The sequence below is a fragment of the Magnolia sinica genome, chromosome 10 (assembly GCF_029962835.1).
Source record: "Magnolia sinica isolate HGM2019 chromosome 10, MsV1, whole genome shotgun sequence".
Classification (NCBI taxonomy): Eukaryota; Viridiplantae; Streptophyta; class Magnoliopsida; order Magnoliales; family Magnoliaceae; genus Magnolia; species Magnolia sinica.
In genome coordinates, this window is record NC_080582.1 from 7180447 (window position 1) to 7196094 (window position 15648).

The window sequence follows — 15648 nt, forward strand, 5'->3', positions numbered from 1 at the left end:
GAACCACGGTAGTGATGAAAGATGAACTATGATCTTCCTACTTCCGTGTTTCAACATAGATCCCAGCACACGGACGGCTTAGATTTGTTAAGCACGTGTTCAAAGGTTTGTCGCAGTGAACAAAAGTGAATAGAAAGCCTGAAGTTTGGAGTCAGAAGGACTCTTTTTAAGATTCCTTAACACGTGGACAAGTGATGCGTCGAGCATGTGCTGGATGAAAAAGCTGCATGTGCGCGAGTGTATCGTGCGTGTAACCAACGCTGAAAAAGGTACGTGAAATGGTCCCCGACAAAAAGTTCTGCCGGGTGGGGAGCGGATTAGGTGTTACCCTCACCGTGGGGCCCACCTTGATGATGTGTTTTATATCCATGCGGTCCATCCATTTTTCCAGATCATTTTAGGATGTTTTCAGAAACATGAAGCATATCCAAATCTCAGGTGGACCACGCCATTGGAAACAGTGGTGATTGAATGCCCACCTTTAAAAATTTTGGCCACCATAAACAGACCCATAATTTTTATTTTCCATCCCATCCGTTGATAAGATCAATGAAACCTGTATGAAGTGAAAATACAAAGATTAGCTTGATCTGGAACTTTTGTGACATATAAAAAGTTTTTAATGGTTATTCACCGCTTTTTTCCTGTGGTGTGTTTCACCGGAGATTTAACGTTCCAAAATTAGACGTTAAAACGGAAGGATTGCGTGGATATACGACACATAGGTAGGCTGACACCTAATCCGCTCCCATGGGGGAAGCTATATGGGGTCTACGGAGATGTCAGTGAAAACTCTACTCCGTCCATCAGTTTTGCGATCTCAGAATGAGAGATAACCCTAAAAAGGAGCCTGATTCAAAACTAAGGTGTGCCACTCGACAGCAAACAGTAAAGATTCAACGCCCACCATTGAAACCTTCGTGGAGTGGTAATATTATGATTTCAGTTCATCTGAGAATAACATTATCAATGGTTTGCAAGACATAAAATCATTACTGCAAGCTCCGGGAGGATTTCAATGGTGAGTATTTCCATTCTCACATTTTCTCTTCGTGTGGCCTGTGTGAGTTTTGGATATGCATCATTTTCGGGTTACTATCATATTATGAGCTTCCTAAACTAATGAACGGAGTAGATTTTTCAAGGACATTACGGTGGGTCCCATGTAGCTTACGCCATCAGGAACTTTGGCACTGGTAATTATCCGTGAAAAAAGTAAAGACTCTTCCGTACGAACTCTCTTTTCTTTTTCTTTTTTGTGGTGGAATCCGATTCTTTAATACGTCTCTGAACTATCTCTTTTCTTTTCCTTCCTTAGTGGGTAAGGGTTAAAAATCAGGCTGATCCACTCATCTGACATGCCACACCGTAGAAATCAATGGAAAGCCAGCTGTCAGACTCAGCTTACAGGTGTGGCCCACCTATTGGGCAAATCTGCTGGATTTGAGAGACAGTGATATTCATGGTGGAGCCCAATATTTAAATGGACTGGATTTACTACACAAATGACATTTTGGCGGGAAAGATGGGTCGCATGCTAAGTTAGCAGGCTACTTGCTGCATGTGATCAATTCTCTTTCTTTGTCAGCATTCTGTACATTTTTGGGTCACCAACCATGAATACGCTCCCTGATTTGAACGGTTTGGATTTAGTTACATACATGGCATGTAAAAGGTGGATGCATGCATGTGTATGATTGATCATATTCGACAGAGTACCAAACAAGTCCTTTTATATAGTCTTCTCCATGTATGTTAGGAAGGGTGACTGCCATGGAAAGAAGCAAAGGGAGGAAAGGGGGAGAAGAGAAATGGATACAGCACTACAGCAGCTCTCACAAGATACTGCTTGTAGGAGAGGGAGATTTCTCTTTCTCTGCCTGTCTTGCAAAGGCCTTTGGTTCGGCTACTAACATGGTGGCAACTTCATATGATTCAAAAGGTACAAATGCATGTTTGTGTATGTATGTGATTGGAAATCTTTGTATTCTGTAGTCGTGTAGCAACATATCACTAGCACACCTTAATTTGTTCACCACCATATATGTTGAATAAAGGTTGCATGATATTCTTGACCGTCCAAGTCGTGTTCTCCACGCTGGATGGAACTTAGCTAAAAGAGAACACTGATTGGACGTTCTGAACATTTTGATGTTACCAGTTGAATCTGGACCATTAATTTTGTTGTGTTTTAACGTTTCATTCCATGGTGAACAAATGGAGTCCGTAGGATGTAGTATGTTAATGGGCCCACGATTTGGGTAGGCTAGGTTTCTTCACTTGATGATCGATGAGTCACCACCATCTTGAAAATGTTGGTGAACAATTACCACAGTTTTGTGTTTTCTTTCTTTATACTCCTGTCGCTCTACGAAAATGCAATTTATTTTTTTTAATTATTTTTTTAATTGTAGACCTGATTTTCATTTTCTTTTTGTTTTTTACTTTTTTTAATTGTAGACCTTATTTTCATTTTCATTTTCATTTTTACTTTTTTATTATTACGAATGCTCTCTTACATGCACGCATGAATTCATGGGGATGCCATTTTTCCAGAGAAGTTAGAGAGCAAGCACTGGAGTTCCGGGGACCACCTGGAGGAATTGAAGGGCCTGGGATGTATGGTGTTGCATGATATTGATGTGCATGTCATGAACCAACAACCAATCCTAAAGAAGATGAAGTTCGACCGTATTGTATACAACTTTCCACACGCAGGCCATGACCCTTTGCTCCACGAATGGAATTCGCAGCTCATTGAGTAAGTGTATGGTTCAATGCCATGCAGTAGTTCGGGGAGTTATTTGTTACTCTGGCTATGCATGACGCTAGATACAACATGTGGAAATGTTATATGCGGCCTTATTGATTTAAATTAAACTAAATTGTCTAACCTACACCTACCACTGCAAGTTACCATTTAAAAATAAGATTAGTGGAACAATCCTAACCCTTGATTGGTGGACATTTGACGCAGGGATGGATGTAATGAGGTCGATCGATCACCGTCTTCCTCAAGGGGATAATTACTCGAAATCCACGGAGCTTCTCTGATCCTTGAATCCACAAGGAAAAATAGAAACTAGAAATAAATTTGAAAATAAATTGATTCGTAATAAAAACAAATTTACAATCCTTTAAATAGTCATACCAAACTTAAGAATAAGTTTCAAAATCAAACTCCCTAAAATTCATGAATTAATATAAATAGTAAACTTATTATTTATTGACAGTCATAATTCATACTAGACTTCATGATTTTCACCAAAAATATTAAGTGTCCTATTTAGCCTAACCATGTTATTCTCTTATATTTTCTAAACCCTTTTCATATAGTACACAACTCCTAAAGCTCAATTGATTAAAAGTTACAATCGAACTAGAATTTAATATAAACCTAGCTTGGATAGATAAAGTAGCTTCTCATATCCAAAATTATACATGAATAACTCATTTTAGTGAGATATGCCTAGTAGAGGGTTATATCGTACCGATCACTTCCGCCACCCGCTCTACATCAACATTTGTTTCCTGAAAGAGGCAGGATCTACTCCAAGTGCATGTAGGTCTGAAATCTGTAGGTCCTATATTGGTTCGTGTATACAATCCAATCCGTTCATCATGTACGTCTAACAATGTTTTCCTTCATGGCTAAAATTCATTCCAATCCAACTCTCAGGTGGGCCACCCCACAGGGGTCAACCCCCTGACCCTTCTTTACTCATTGAATGGGCATTTCTGTTATTTTATAAAAAAGCAAGGTACTCTAAGAAAAATCCAGCTTTGTGATCACACGTACACACATTGTAGTTCCGGCCCAACTATTTTTTTCCTGGTTGCTAATTTGGAAAGACAAGTTAGGTGGGGCAAGCTATGATGTTTGTCAGAAATCAACTCCGTCCATCCATTTCCTCAGGTCAATATAGGACATGGAACGGACAAATGAGGCGGATCCAAAATTGAATTGTCCGCACAATTGGAAACAGTGAGATTGAACATCCATCATTGAAGCAATCTTTGAGCCATAACTTTTTTGGATCAAGCTAATATATTTGTGATTTCAGTTCATCTCAGTAGTAATGACCTTGTGAATGGTACAGATTTCATACAAGCATCATGGTGAACCCAGCGAGTTTTCAATGGTAGGCATTTCTCTACTCATTACTTACTGTAGTGCGGTCCACTTGAGTTTTAGATTTGCTTAATTTTTGGTCCCATGTCAAAAATTATCTCTGACGCGGATTTACTTCTGTGCTCAGATAGTTGTTGGGGCCCACTTTACATGCCATCCAAACCGTTTATAAGGTTATTTCCGTTGGGATGAAGTGAAAACACAAAAACTTATCCTAATGCACAACTTTTGCACTGATAGAAATGTTTCAACCGTGGTAATCTTCACTTTTTCCTCTAGCATGCACACTTGAGTTTTAAATCCTACTTAATTTTGGTCACGTCCCTTAAAATGAGCTGGCAGAACAGATGGACTAAGGTTGATTCCTCACCAACATTACGACGGCCCCCACCTAGCATCCCAGGGCTGGAACTTCCTGCCTAAGGCTTTCGCAGGGAAGTATTTGGCAGGCAATCTAAGTTTAGGATTGCCTACGTACTGACGGTGGCAGCAGCAAGGTGGCTACTGGGCAGTGCTTTGTGGCCGCAACTTGATGTATTTGTTTTATCCATGCCAGCCATATATTTTTTGACGTCATTTCAGGACTTTAGCCAAAATATGAGACATATCCAAACCTCAAGTGGACCACATTGTTCATTTATTTGTTTTATCCATGCTGTTAATTTCTCTATTTTCTTTATTACAATGACTTGATCGAGATGTTACGTGTAGCTGTCATCCAACCTGTCCACCACTTATTCGGCCTAATCATATCTCGGGTGAGCCCTAGAATCTCTCCTAATCCGCTTTTGAAAGGAAAAATCAGGCGGATAAAAAAGTCACATGGGTGAAATACTAGAGATTCAAGCTGCCTAGAATCTGATATTTGTGTTTTCCCTTCATCAATGTCTGTGTGTACTTACGAACATGTTGGATGATAAATAAATAACAATGTGGACCTTAGGGAGGGTTCAATGGTATACATCATTTTTGTACTATTTCATATAGTGTAGTCTAATTGAGCTTTGGCTGTGATTCTAACCTACCCCTACCCCTACCCCTGCTAAGTTACCATTAAAAATAAGATTAGTGGAACAATCCTAACCCTTGATTGGTGGACATTTGATGTAGGGATGGATGTGATGAGGTCGATCACTGTCTTCCTCAAGGGGATAATTACTCCGAATCTACAAAGCTTCTCTAGTCCTCGAATACACAAGAAAAAAAAATAGAAACTAGAAATAAATTCGAAAATAAATTGATTCATAATAAAAACAAATTTACAATCTTTTAAATAGTCATACCAAACTTAAGAATAAGTTTCAAAATCAAACTCCAGCTCAAACCCCCTAAAATTCATGAATTAATATAAATAGTAAACTTATTATTTATAGACAGTTATGATTCATACTAGACTTCATGATTTTCAACAAAAATATTAAGTGTCCTATTTAGCATAACCGAGTTATTCTCCTAAAATTTCTAAGCCCTTTTCACAAAGGACACAACTCCTAAAGTTCAAAGGATCAAAAGTTATGATCGAACTAGAATTTAATATAAACCCAACTTGGATAGATAAAGCAGCTTCTCCTATCCAAATCATATATGATACGTGAATAACTCATTTCAGTGAGATATGGCTATTATAAGGTTATATCGCAGTACTGCTCACTTAGCCTCCAATCGGGGCTTTTCTGGTCTATCTTAGACAAGTGTCCGCCACCCGCTCTACATCAACATTTGTTTCTTGAGAGAGGCCGGATCTACTCCAAGTGCATGTAGGCCTGAAATCTGTAGGTCCTATATTGGTGCGTGTATACAATCCAATCCGTTCATCATGTACGTCTAACAATGTTTTCCTTCATGGCTAAATCATTCCCACTCTTAGGTGGGCCACCCCACAGGGGACAACCCCCATGAACCTTCTTTAGTCATTGAATGGGCATATCTGTTATTTTATAAAAAAGCAAGGTACTCAAATAAAAATCCAGCTTTATGATCATACGCACACACTTTGTAGTTCCTGCCTAACTTTTTTTTTTTTTTTTTCCTGGTTACTAATTTGGACTGAAAAGTTTGGTGGGGCCAGCCATGATGTTTGTGAGAAATTCAGTTTTTTTTTTCCTGGTTACTAATTTGGACTGAAAAGTTTGGTGGGGCCAGCCATGATGTTTGTGAGAAATTCAGTCCGTCCATCCATTTCTCGTATCATTATAGGACCTGGAACGAACAAATGAGGCGGATCCAAAATTGAATTGTCCACACAATTGGAAACAGTGAGATTGAACATCCATCATTGAAGCATTCGTGGAGCCATTAATTTTTTGGATCAAGCTAATATATTTGTGTTTTCAGTTCATCTCAGTAGTAATGATCCTTGTGAACGGTACGAATTTCATATAAACATCATGGTGGACCCAGCGAGTTTTCAATGGTAGGCATTTCTCTGCTCATTACTTAAAGTGGTGTGGTCTACTTGAGTTTTAGATTTGCTTAATTTTTGGTCTCGTGTCAAAAATTATCTCGAAAAACCAATAAAGTTTGTATATTTATCACAAATATCAAGGTGGGCCGCATAAATGCTTGAAGTGGATCCGGCCTCTGCCCATGTGACATGACTCAGATTGTTGGACACGGATTTACTTCATGTGCTGAGATAGTTGGTATGGCCCACCATGATGTTGGTGAGAAATTAACCCCGTCGATTTGTTTACCTACCATTGAGACCTCTGGCTTGGTGTTTACATGCCATCCAAACCATTTATAAGGTCATTACCATTGGGATGAAGTGAAAACACTTAATCTTTTGGAAGTAGAAAGCCAGAATCAGTTGGTTAGAGGAGGGATATAAAAACACGAAACTTTTCCATGCGTCAGCCAAGGATAAACAAAGAAGGGCATCTATTAGATCTATTAAGTAGGATTCTGGCCGCAGGTTGGAAGAATTGGCAGATATAAAAGAGGCTGCTTGCAGCCATTTTGCAAACCTATTTGTAGCTGATAATGTGCCAATCGATGAGTCTATTCTAGCCCCTATCCCCTCCTTAGTAACTCAAGACCCCACTCTCCTTGAAGTTCATTCGGTGGTGACAAACATACCCAAAGATGCTGCCCCTAGGCCAGATGGCTTTGCAGACAATTTTTTCTCCTCATGCTGGGAGATAGTCGGCGACGATCTTCTCAAGGCCGCCGCACACATTTTTCAGGGCGGCGTTTTTCCTAAGGCCATGTCAGCATCCCTTATCTATCTTATTCTGAAGAAACTAGCCCCTTCCACCTTCTCAGATTTCTGGCCAATTAGCCTGTGTAACTGTATATACAAGATCATCTCCAGCATCATCATGGTGACGCTGAATTCCGTACTCCCTCTGCTTATCTCTCCGGAACAGGAAGCTTTTGTCTGGGGCAGATCGATGGCTGAGAGCATTGCGCTGGCACAAGAGATGGTTAGAGAGCTAGACAGAAATATTCCGCAGGTGGGGGTGTTAACATAGTACTAGAATTTCTTGAAGCTGGTGTTATTGAAGTTTGGTTTCAGCGACTCCTGGGTGAAGATGGCTGAAAATTGTTAGAATAACGCCTAGTTTTCTATCCTCATCAATAGTGAAGCCACCAATTTTTTCAAATCTTCAAGGGGCATTCGCTAAGGTGATCCGCTTTCCCCTGGTCTGATTATTCTTACTGCTGAAGCTCCCAACAGGGGTATTAAGGGCTTGATCGATCAAGGAAAGTGTCTCCTTTCAAGCTCAGAAGGGGATGCCCGATCATCTCTCACCTTTTGTATGCAGACGACACTCTTCTTTTCTTCAATGGGGGCATTGCTACTCTTCGCGCGCTCAAAGCTTTCTTGGATTCCTATCAACGAGCTTCAGGTCAAAAGATCAATTTCCATAAAAGCATCCTTATTTGCTCATCCAAGCTCCCTCCAATCGGAGCCAGGAGAATCGTGAGATTGCTTAGCATCTCGCAATGCACTTCAGGTCTGACTTACCTGGGCGTCCCTTTGGCATTTGGCAGATTGAAATCCAGTTTTTTTCTCCCTCTTATCCAGAAGATCGAGAATCAGATTGCTGGGTGGCAAGCGCATTTCCTTTCTCAGACGGGAAGGTCGGTGCTGGTTAAGCATGTTCTTGGGAGTATTCCAGTGCACTCCGTGGCTGTCACTTGCATTCCCTCCAATGTCCTCAAGTTGTGGGAGCGTCATTTTGCTAACTTCCTCTGGGGCTGGTCTGAGGGAAAGAGGAAGCTCCATTGGAAGAGTTGGCAAATGGTTGGTTTGCCTAAAGCAGAAAGTGATTTGGGTGTAAGGAACTTGTCGAAATTCATAAAGGCTCTCTAGTTGAAGTTGGGCTAGGTGGCCAAGTACCAGGAGGGTAATAGCCTATAGAAGAGGTTTATTGAGGAAAAATACAAGTTGCTTCGGCCTGCGGCTGGCCCTGTCAGCCCGACAGCTTTCGCCACTCCCCTTTGGAAGCAGATTCATGCACTGGTTCCTATTCTGGACTGCAATGTGTGTTGACAGATTGGTAAAGGATCTTGTAGCTTATGGGCTGACAACTAGTTAGGTTTGGGACCGCTGATCAATCATTGCTCTAGCCCGGCCCCTGCCTCTCTGGTTTCGACCCCGGTTAATCAGGTGATTGGGCAGAATGGGCCTCTCCGGCATTCATCACCCTTTGCCTTTCTTCCTCAACATATTATTGATTTTATTTTTCAGGGTGGCTTCTCCCTATCGGATAGAGCCGACAGTTACATCTGGCCGTTCACTACGTCAGGCCTTTTCTCGGTCAAGTCAGCTTGGAAGCTCAGCAGGGAAGCCTTCCCGCGCAGGGCCTAGGCGAGGTGGGTATGGCATGAAAAAATGCCACCCAAAATTTGCCTTTTCATCTAGAGAATTTTGTAGTGGGCAATTCCAACAGATGTCGACGTTCAGAGGCGTGGTGTATCGTTGGCCTCCAAGTGCGTTTGTTGCGTTGGCGGTGCATCCGGCGGCCACAACACTGAATCCTTGCATCATCTTTTCTTCACCAGCAAGACTGATTCAGCTGTTTGGGATGTTTTTGGGCAAGCTGTCGGAATTCCTTTCGTCGCCAATATGTTAATCCAAGACTCCCTCGAGCTTTGGTGGAACCCCGCAGGATTACAGCCGTGTCTCTCCCTGGTTCTCTTGATTTCCCCATCTTTGATTTTGCGGGAGATCTGGAAGCCTAAGAACTCAGCTAAATTCGATGGCAATGCTATGCAGGTGACTAAGATTGTGTTTAAGGTGAAGCGCTGGATCTCCTCGTTGGTTGAGCGCACCCCTGACTTGCTATGTCCGCCTCCTTCCAGATCTTCTCGATCCTTTTTGGGGATATCTGTTTCTCCTCACTCCTACTCCGTCCCAATAGTCGTCAGGTGGGAGAAACCTCGCAGGGGCTGGGCCAAGCTTAACGTAGATGGCTTGGCTAGGGGAAACCCGGGGCCGGCAGGAGGTGGAGGAGTTTGCAGGGGAAGCAATGGTGAGTTTATTTTTGCATTTTCAGCAGGCTATGGGTTAGGAGCTCCGAGCAGTCCATGATGGGATCGCCTATTGTTTCAATTTTAACATCTCTCATATTATAGTAGAGTTAGACTCAAAGCTGGTGGCTAACTTCCTTAATGGCACTGTGTGCCTCTCCTGGAAATGGGCTTATTGGATTGAGAGAATCCTTACAGGTGTTCATCTGGTCAAATCTTTTTTGGCCACATTTATCATGAAGGAAACGGGCCAGCAGACGGAATGACTCGTGTGGGCAATGACTCTCAGGTTTCCATGCTCTTTTGCCGCTCGTCGCTCCTCCCAAGGCATGTTAGAGGTAACCTTTTCCTTGATAGGCTGGGTCATGGGGCAGTTCAGGTTGGATCGCTTAGTGGTTAGTTCTGCCTTCGCCTTTCGTCTTTTTTTTTTTTTTTTTTCCTGTTTTTCAATGTAATTAGCTCAATTAAAAGCTACATGATAGGTGGGCCCTGTCTCTTTTTGTTGGGACCCACCCGAAGGGCTGTATATTTTTGTGATTAATGGAATCATGGCAAGAGCCCACTTCTTTGAAGATTTTTTTTTTTTTTTTTTTTTTTTTTTTTTTTTTTTAATTAAAAAGAAGTGAAAACTCAAAAACTTATCCTAATGCAAAACTTTTGCCGCCATATATAGAAATGTTTCACCGTGGTCATTCAATTTTGGTCGCATGTCCTAAAATGAGCTTGCAGAACAGATGGACAAGGTGATTCCTCACCAACATTACGATGGCCCTACGTAGCATCCCATGGCAGGAACTTCATGTGGAAGGCTTTTGCATGGAAGTATTTCACGGGCAATTTGAGTACAGGATTGCCTACTGACGGTGCCAGCAGCAAGGTGGCTTATGGGCAGTGCTTTGTGGGCCGCAACTTGATGTATTTGTTCTATTCATTTCAGGGCCTTAGCCGAAAAAATGAGACATATCAAAACCTCAGGTGGACCACGTTCTCCATCTTTTTGTTTTATAACTTCTCTATTTTCTTTATTACAATAACGTGATCGAGCTGTTACGTGTAGGTGTCATCCAACCTGTCCACCACTTATTGGGCCTGGACTATGATATGCAACTTAATTCCTAACTTGGGTGATCCTAGAATCTCTCCTAATCCGCTTTTGAAAGGAAAAATCAGGCGGATAAAAAAATCACATAGGTGAAATACTAGAGATTCAAGCGGCCTAGAATCTGATATTTGTGTTTTCCCTTCATCCATGTCTGTGTGTGCTTATGAACATGTTGGATGATAAATAAATAACAATGTGGGCCCTAGGGAGGGTTCAATAGTATACGTCATTTTTGTACTATCTCATGTAGTGTTGTCTAATTGAGCTTTGGCTGTGATTCAAATTTGGGATCATGCCCTTGATCCATCTTTTCTTCCATAACAATTTAGGGAGTGTTTGGCACATGGTTTTAAATGGGATTAAGTGGGAGTGGGTTTTAAGATCCCATGGATCATTGCAACATCCTGTTTGGGACTCACATAAGGTATGGGTTGTGAAGCCCCTTCTTGGAATTAGTGCCGGGGTAAGGGTTTCTGCAATCCTACTTTGGTTTGTGTGGCTAGTGGTCGGTGCTATGTCGACCCCACCATGATGTATGTGTTTTATCTATGCCGTCCATCCATTTTGAAATATAAATTTAGGGCTTGATTCCAAAAATGAGGTAGGTATAAATCTCAGGTGGACCACACCATGGAAAAACAGTAGTGATTGAATTACACCATTAAAAACCTCCTGGGGCCAACTGTGCTGTCCACTTGAGATTTGGATCAAACTCATTTTTGGGCTCATACCATAAAATGACATAAAAGAATGGGTGGACGGCATGGATGAAACACATACATCATGGTGGGGCCCACAGAGCACCGACCAGTAGTGGCAAGATGAATAGCCAATCCTTTTCCCAAACATGAAGTGGGATGGCCTCCAAGCCATGGGATCAGATGACAATCCCTGACACACTGTAATCGTGTCCTGTTTAGGGCATTAGGCCTAAAAAAGAGGTATATCCATATCATAAGTGGACCACATCATAAAGTCCGCGTCTTTCTTCCAAAATGGTCTTAGTAGACATTTGTCATTTTTTTCTGTTGGTGTGGTCCACTGAAGATTTTGATTAGCTTATATGTTGATATATCACACTTAAATAGCCTAATGAAACGGATAGACTATACTGATATGCAACACGTTTGTGCTTCGGTTGAACCCCGCCACCCATATTAATATAGTTAATGGATGAATTGGATGAGATGACCTGATCTAGCCCTAATCCAGAAATACGCACCCATAGCCTCATATTCTATTCTTAAAGCCTTGTTGGGTTATTTGAGCCAAACCCGACTACAGTTAAATGGGTCTGGTGGGTTGGTTAGGGTCAGGCCAGGCTTGGGCTTGATGAATTTTTAGTGGGTAGGGTGAAGCCATAGGGTAGTGATTAGAGCTGGGCATCGAGTCGAGTCAGACTGGGTTAGGGCTGACCCAACTTGATCCGATTTTGAAATAGGCCTGGCCCGAACTCAACCAAACTTGGTACCGAGTCCAGCATGCCTGACCCGATCCGAGTTCAGGCCTGGCCTGGACTAATTCGGACCAAGTCCAACCCAGTCACAAGTACCGAGTTGGGTCGAGTCAGCACCGAGTCCAATCGGGTGAAACAGGTATCCACATGCTGAAATCACAACTCAAAACCTAAATTCACTTGCCAGAATTGCAGCCTTTAATTCTATCAGCTAGATGGCATCTCATATCTGAAATTTCATATCTTATATATATATATATATATTAGTTGAGTTACTGAGAGACTCGAGCTTGACACTGTTTGAGTTCGGATTGGACGAAGTCAACTCGATTCGGATCGATTCACCCACTCAATTCGGATCGAGTTGGATTTGAACGAGTCGGCAAGTGGCATTTTCCGAATGGAGTCGTCCAGTGACCAGCTCTATTTAGGATGATGTTGCCGATGTGATTTTTGGATGGTGGCCCATTGATAGTAATAAGAAGAAGATTAATGGACCCAATGACTTCTATGAACTCATTAAACTAATTTTGATGACTATGGTTTCACATCATTGGTAAAACAGGCGACACCAGAAACTCTTATCTGGTTTCTTCCGGAGTGCACGTGAGATGCTGACCGACGGTGGAGAAGTGCACGTGTCCCACCGGAACGATGACCCTTACAACCGTTGGAATTTGGAGAAGCTGGCCGAAACAGCGGGCCTTGTGTCGAAGAAACGTGCGAAATTTAGGAAGTCCGACTATCCAGGCTACCACAATAAAAGAGGTGGTGGAATTAGAAGCGACCAAGAGTTCCCTTTGAATGAGAGCTTCACCTTCAAGTTCTCGTTAAGGGATTCTTCAACTATGCAACAAAGTACGACATCAACGAGTGGCTGTGATGATATTAGCGAGGCCTTACAAGTTGATAACTATGCAACAAAGTACGACATCACCTTCGAGTTCTCGTTAATGCTAGAACTCATGTCTTACAATGCTTCGGTGAGTTTGCTGATCTTTTACTTTTAACTTGGCCGGTGGTTGAGTCGATTGACTTAGAATAACTGCATCTCTCCTGTAGTTCGTAAGCCTTTGCAACTGCCAGTGGAAAAATGCAGTCCACATCTTTACCATTGGTTTGAGTGGATTTCAGAAAATCATCATGGTGGGCTAGTAAAAAATCAACTATGGATATCTCTCTCACAACTATTTTGTTTGATTTGGCCCATCTAAATCTCAATTCAGCTTGAGTTTTTAATCGTGTGCCTAACGTCAGATTTCACATCTAATGGCTGGTGTGGATTTCACATACACATCACAATGAACCCATAAAAAATTGACGGTGGCCTCCTTTGGTAATTATTTGAAGGGATTTCAGTTCTACTTATATTAAAAAAAAATAATCATGGGAAGCACACTTGACCCATTGTGATATGTAGGTGAAATCTAATATGACCATTAGATGTGCAATCCCACATTAGGCCTAAGGCCAAAAAATCAGGTTACCTGTGATTCAGATGGACCGCATCAAAGAACCTAATTGGGAGAAAGACCTCTACTCTTGATTTTTTTCACGGCCCCCTTAATCGAACTTAAGTGTTGACAACCCCAAGTGTAAGGTTGTGATGACTAATTAGGTTGTTTGAGTTTTTAATCCAACGAAGTAAAAAGAGTGTGAAATAATTAATAAAAAAATACCAAGGATTCAAGAATCCTTAATCAATAGAACTTGAACTTAATTCATCTTCTCAAGTTGATAACTCTTTTTTTTTTCTTTTTATTATTATTAATTTTTTTTAAAGACATCCGAAAAATTCATTTCAGATAGGAAAAGACTTTACAAGGATCTGCACAATATTTTGGGCCCCCTCACAACAAAATATATGAGAGGGCCTATCATAAGGGGACACAGGCATCCACCTATCTACAAGGGAAGCCAAATAGGGAAAAAAAACAAAACTAGCATCAGAGATAGTTGTTCTGAGCGATCCTAGCCCGACCCTATCCAAGAAGATCATTCCTCGGACGAGAAGAGGAACGGTCCTAAGATGTAGATGAGTCGCAAAATGTTAAAGGAGGACCCCTTCACGAGCCATACCATCTGTTGGACCGTTACCTTCTCTAAGAATGTGAGCGAAAGAAAAATTACCCAGCCGGCGTAAACGGTTGATTCTAGACAGCCAAGGTTTCCACTTCCATGGAGACTTGGATTGATTTGTGCGGTTATCAATCACAAATTTAGAATCGGATTCGACAATTATCCTGTACATACCTTTCTCCAAACAGAGCATCATCCCATCATGAATAGCATGAAGTTCCGCCATATTGTTTGAGTCAACCCTGTAGGCCACGGTGAAACCGAATAAAAAAGCACCGTTTTCGTTCCTGCAGATGCCATCCCCACCTAAGGGTCCAGGATTACTTAGCGCCAAGCCATCAACATTTAATTTGACCCATCCAGGGGATGGTTGTCTCCATTTCACCAGGATTGAGGTAGAACGATACTGATGAACAACCGGCTTCAAAGGACTAAACCTGCGAGACCAGCCAATAATGTCCATTTTATTTTATCTAATAACCAGGTTGGCCCACCATCTAACACGGGCCACTGACCTCCTGATGATCATAGGAGAGTTGTCATAAACCGTGCCATTCCTGGAGCGTTAGAGCTCCCAAAGAATAAGGATTGGCAGCAGAATTCTGACTGAGTTCGGTGCAACTCTTGGAGCCGATGCATTTCTCCAATGGTTCAGTTTGCCTTCAACTGAGGTGTGGAGCAGAGGAGGGATACCACACATCAAACCAAACGTAGCCCAAAGAGCTTTTGCATGGCAACCAAATAGAAAGAGATGGGTAATTGATTCCGCTTGAGGAATAACATTCATATCTTCAAGGCAGCATCTGCACCTAGAAGCAATAGCAATGCCTTTAGCTTGAACTCTGTTATTGACGGGGATCGCATTTTGAAGAACTCTCCACATGAATATGGAGAATTTGGGAGGGAGAGGGTCGTGTCAGATCCACCTTGCCCATTGGATGGGAGGGGACGGGGATCTCAACAACTTCCAGGCTGACTGAAGAGAGAACATACATGAAGATTCAAGTGGCCAGATGCACTCAGAGGGTTCGTTAGATGTTGTAAATCCACCATTGAAGATTTCGTCAATTATCTGTTGAGGAAGGAGGGAGAATACTGGGGATGGGGGGAGAGGGCCTGAGCATCCTAGGACATCTTTCAGTTGCAGCTCCTTCAGCTCTGGAGGAATCGGACTGACAAACAGGTGTTGGATGGGGCCCCTGCCCATCCAGTTATCCAACCAAAGATTTAGATCACCGCGGCCAACATACCACTGAACTCTCTCCGATAGGAGAGGAAATAGGGACCTAACTCTCTTCCAAAGTGGCGACGGGTTTGAAGAGGAAGGCAGCAGGACATTGGAATGGATATCCCTGATATGTTTGTTTTGCATTAGCTTTACCCAAGGACCAGACGGATCCC

At 42.1% G+C, this 15648-nt stretch overlaps 1 protein-coding gene across 1 annotated transcript; it reads left to right on the plus strand.

The window, feature by feature from the left end:
- The first annotated feature begins 1616 nt into the window (after nt 1-1616).
- On the plus strand, nt 1617-15223 carry LOC131217293 (uncharacterized protein At4g26485-like). The gene is made up of 4 exons (XM_058212204.1): nt 1617-1942; nt 2557-2761; nt 12734-13151; nt 15044-15223. Exons 1-4 carry the CDS (start codon nt 1753-1755, stop codon nt 15221-15223), a joined length of 993 nt encoding a protein of 330 aa, XP_058068187.1. The 5' UTR covers nt 1617-1752.
- Nucleotides 15224-15648: the final 425 nt, after the last annotated feature.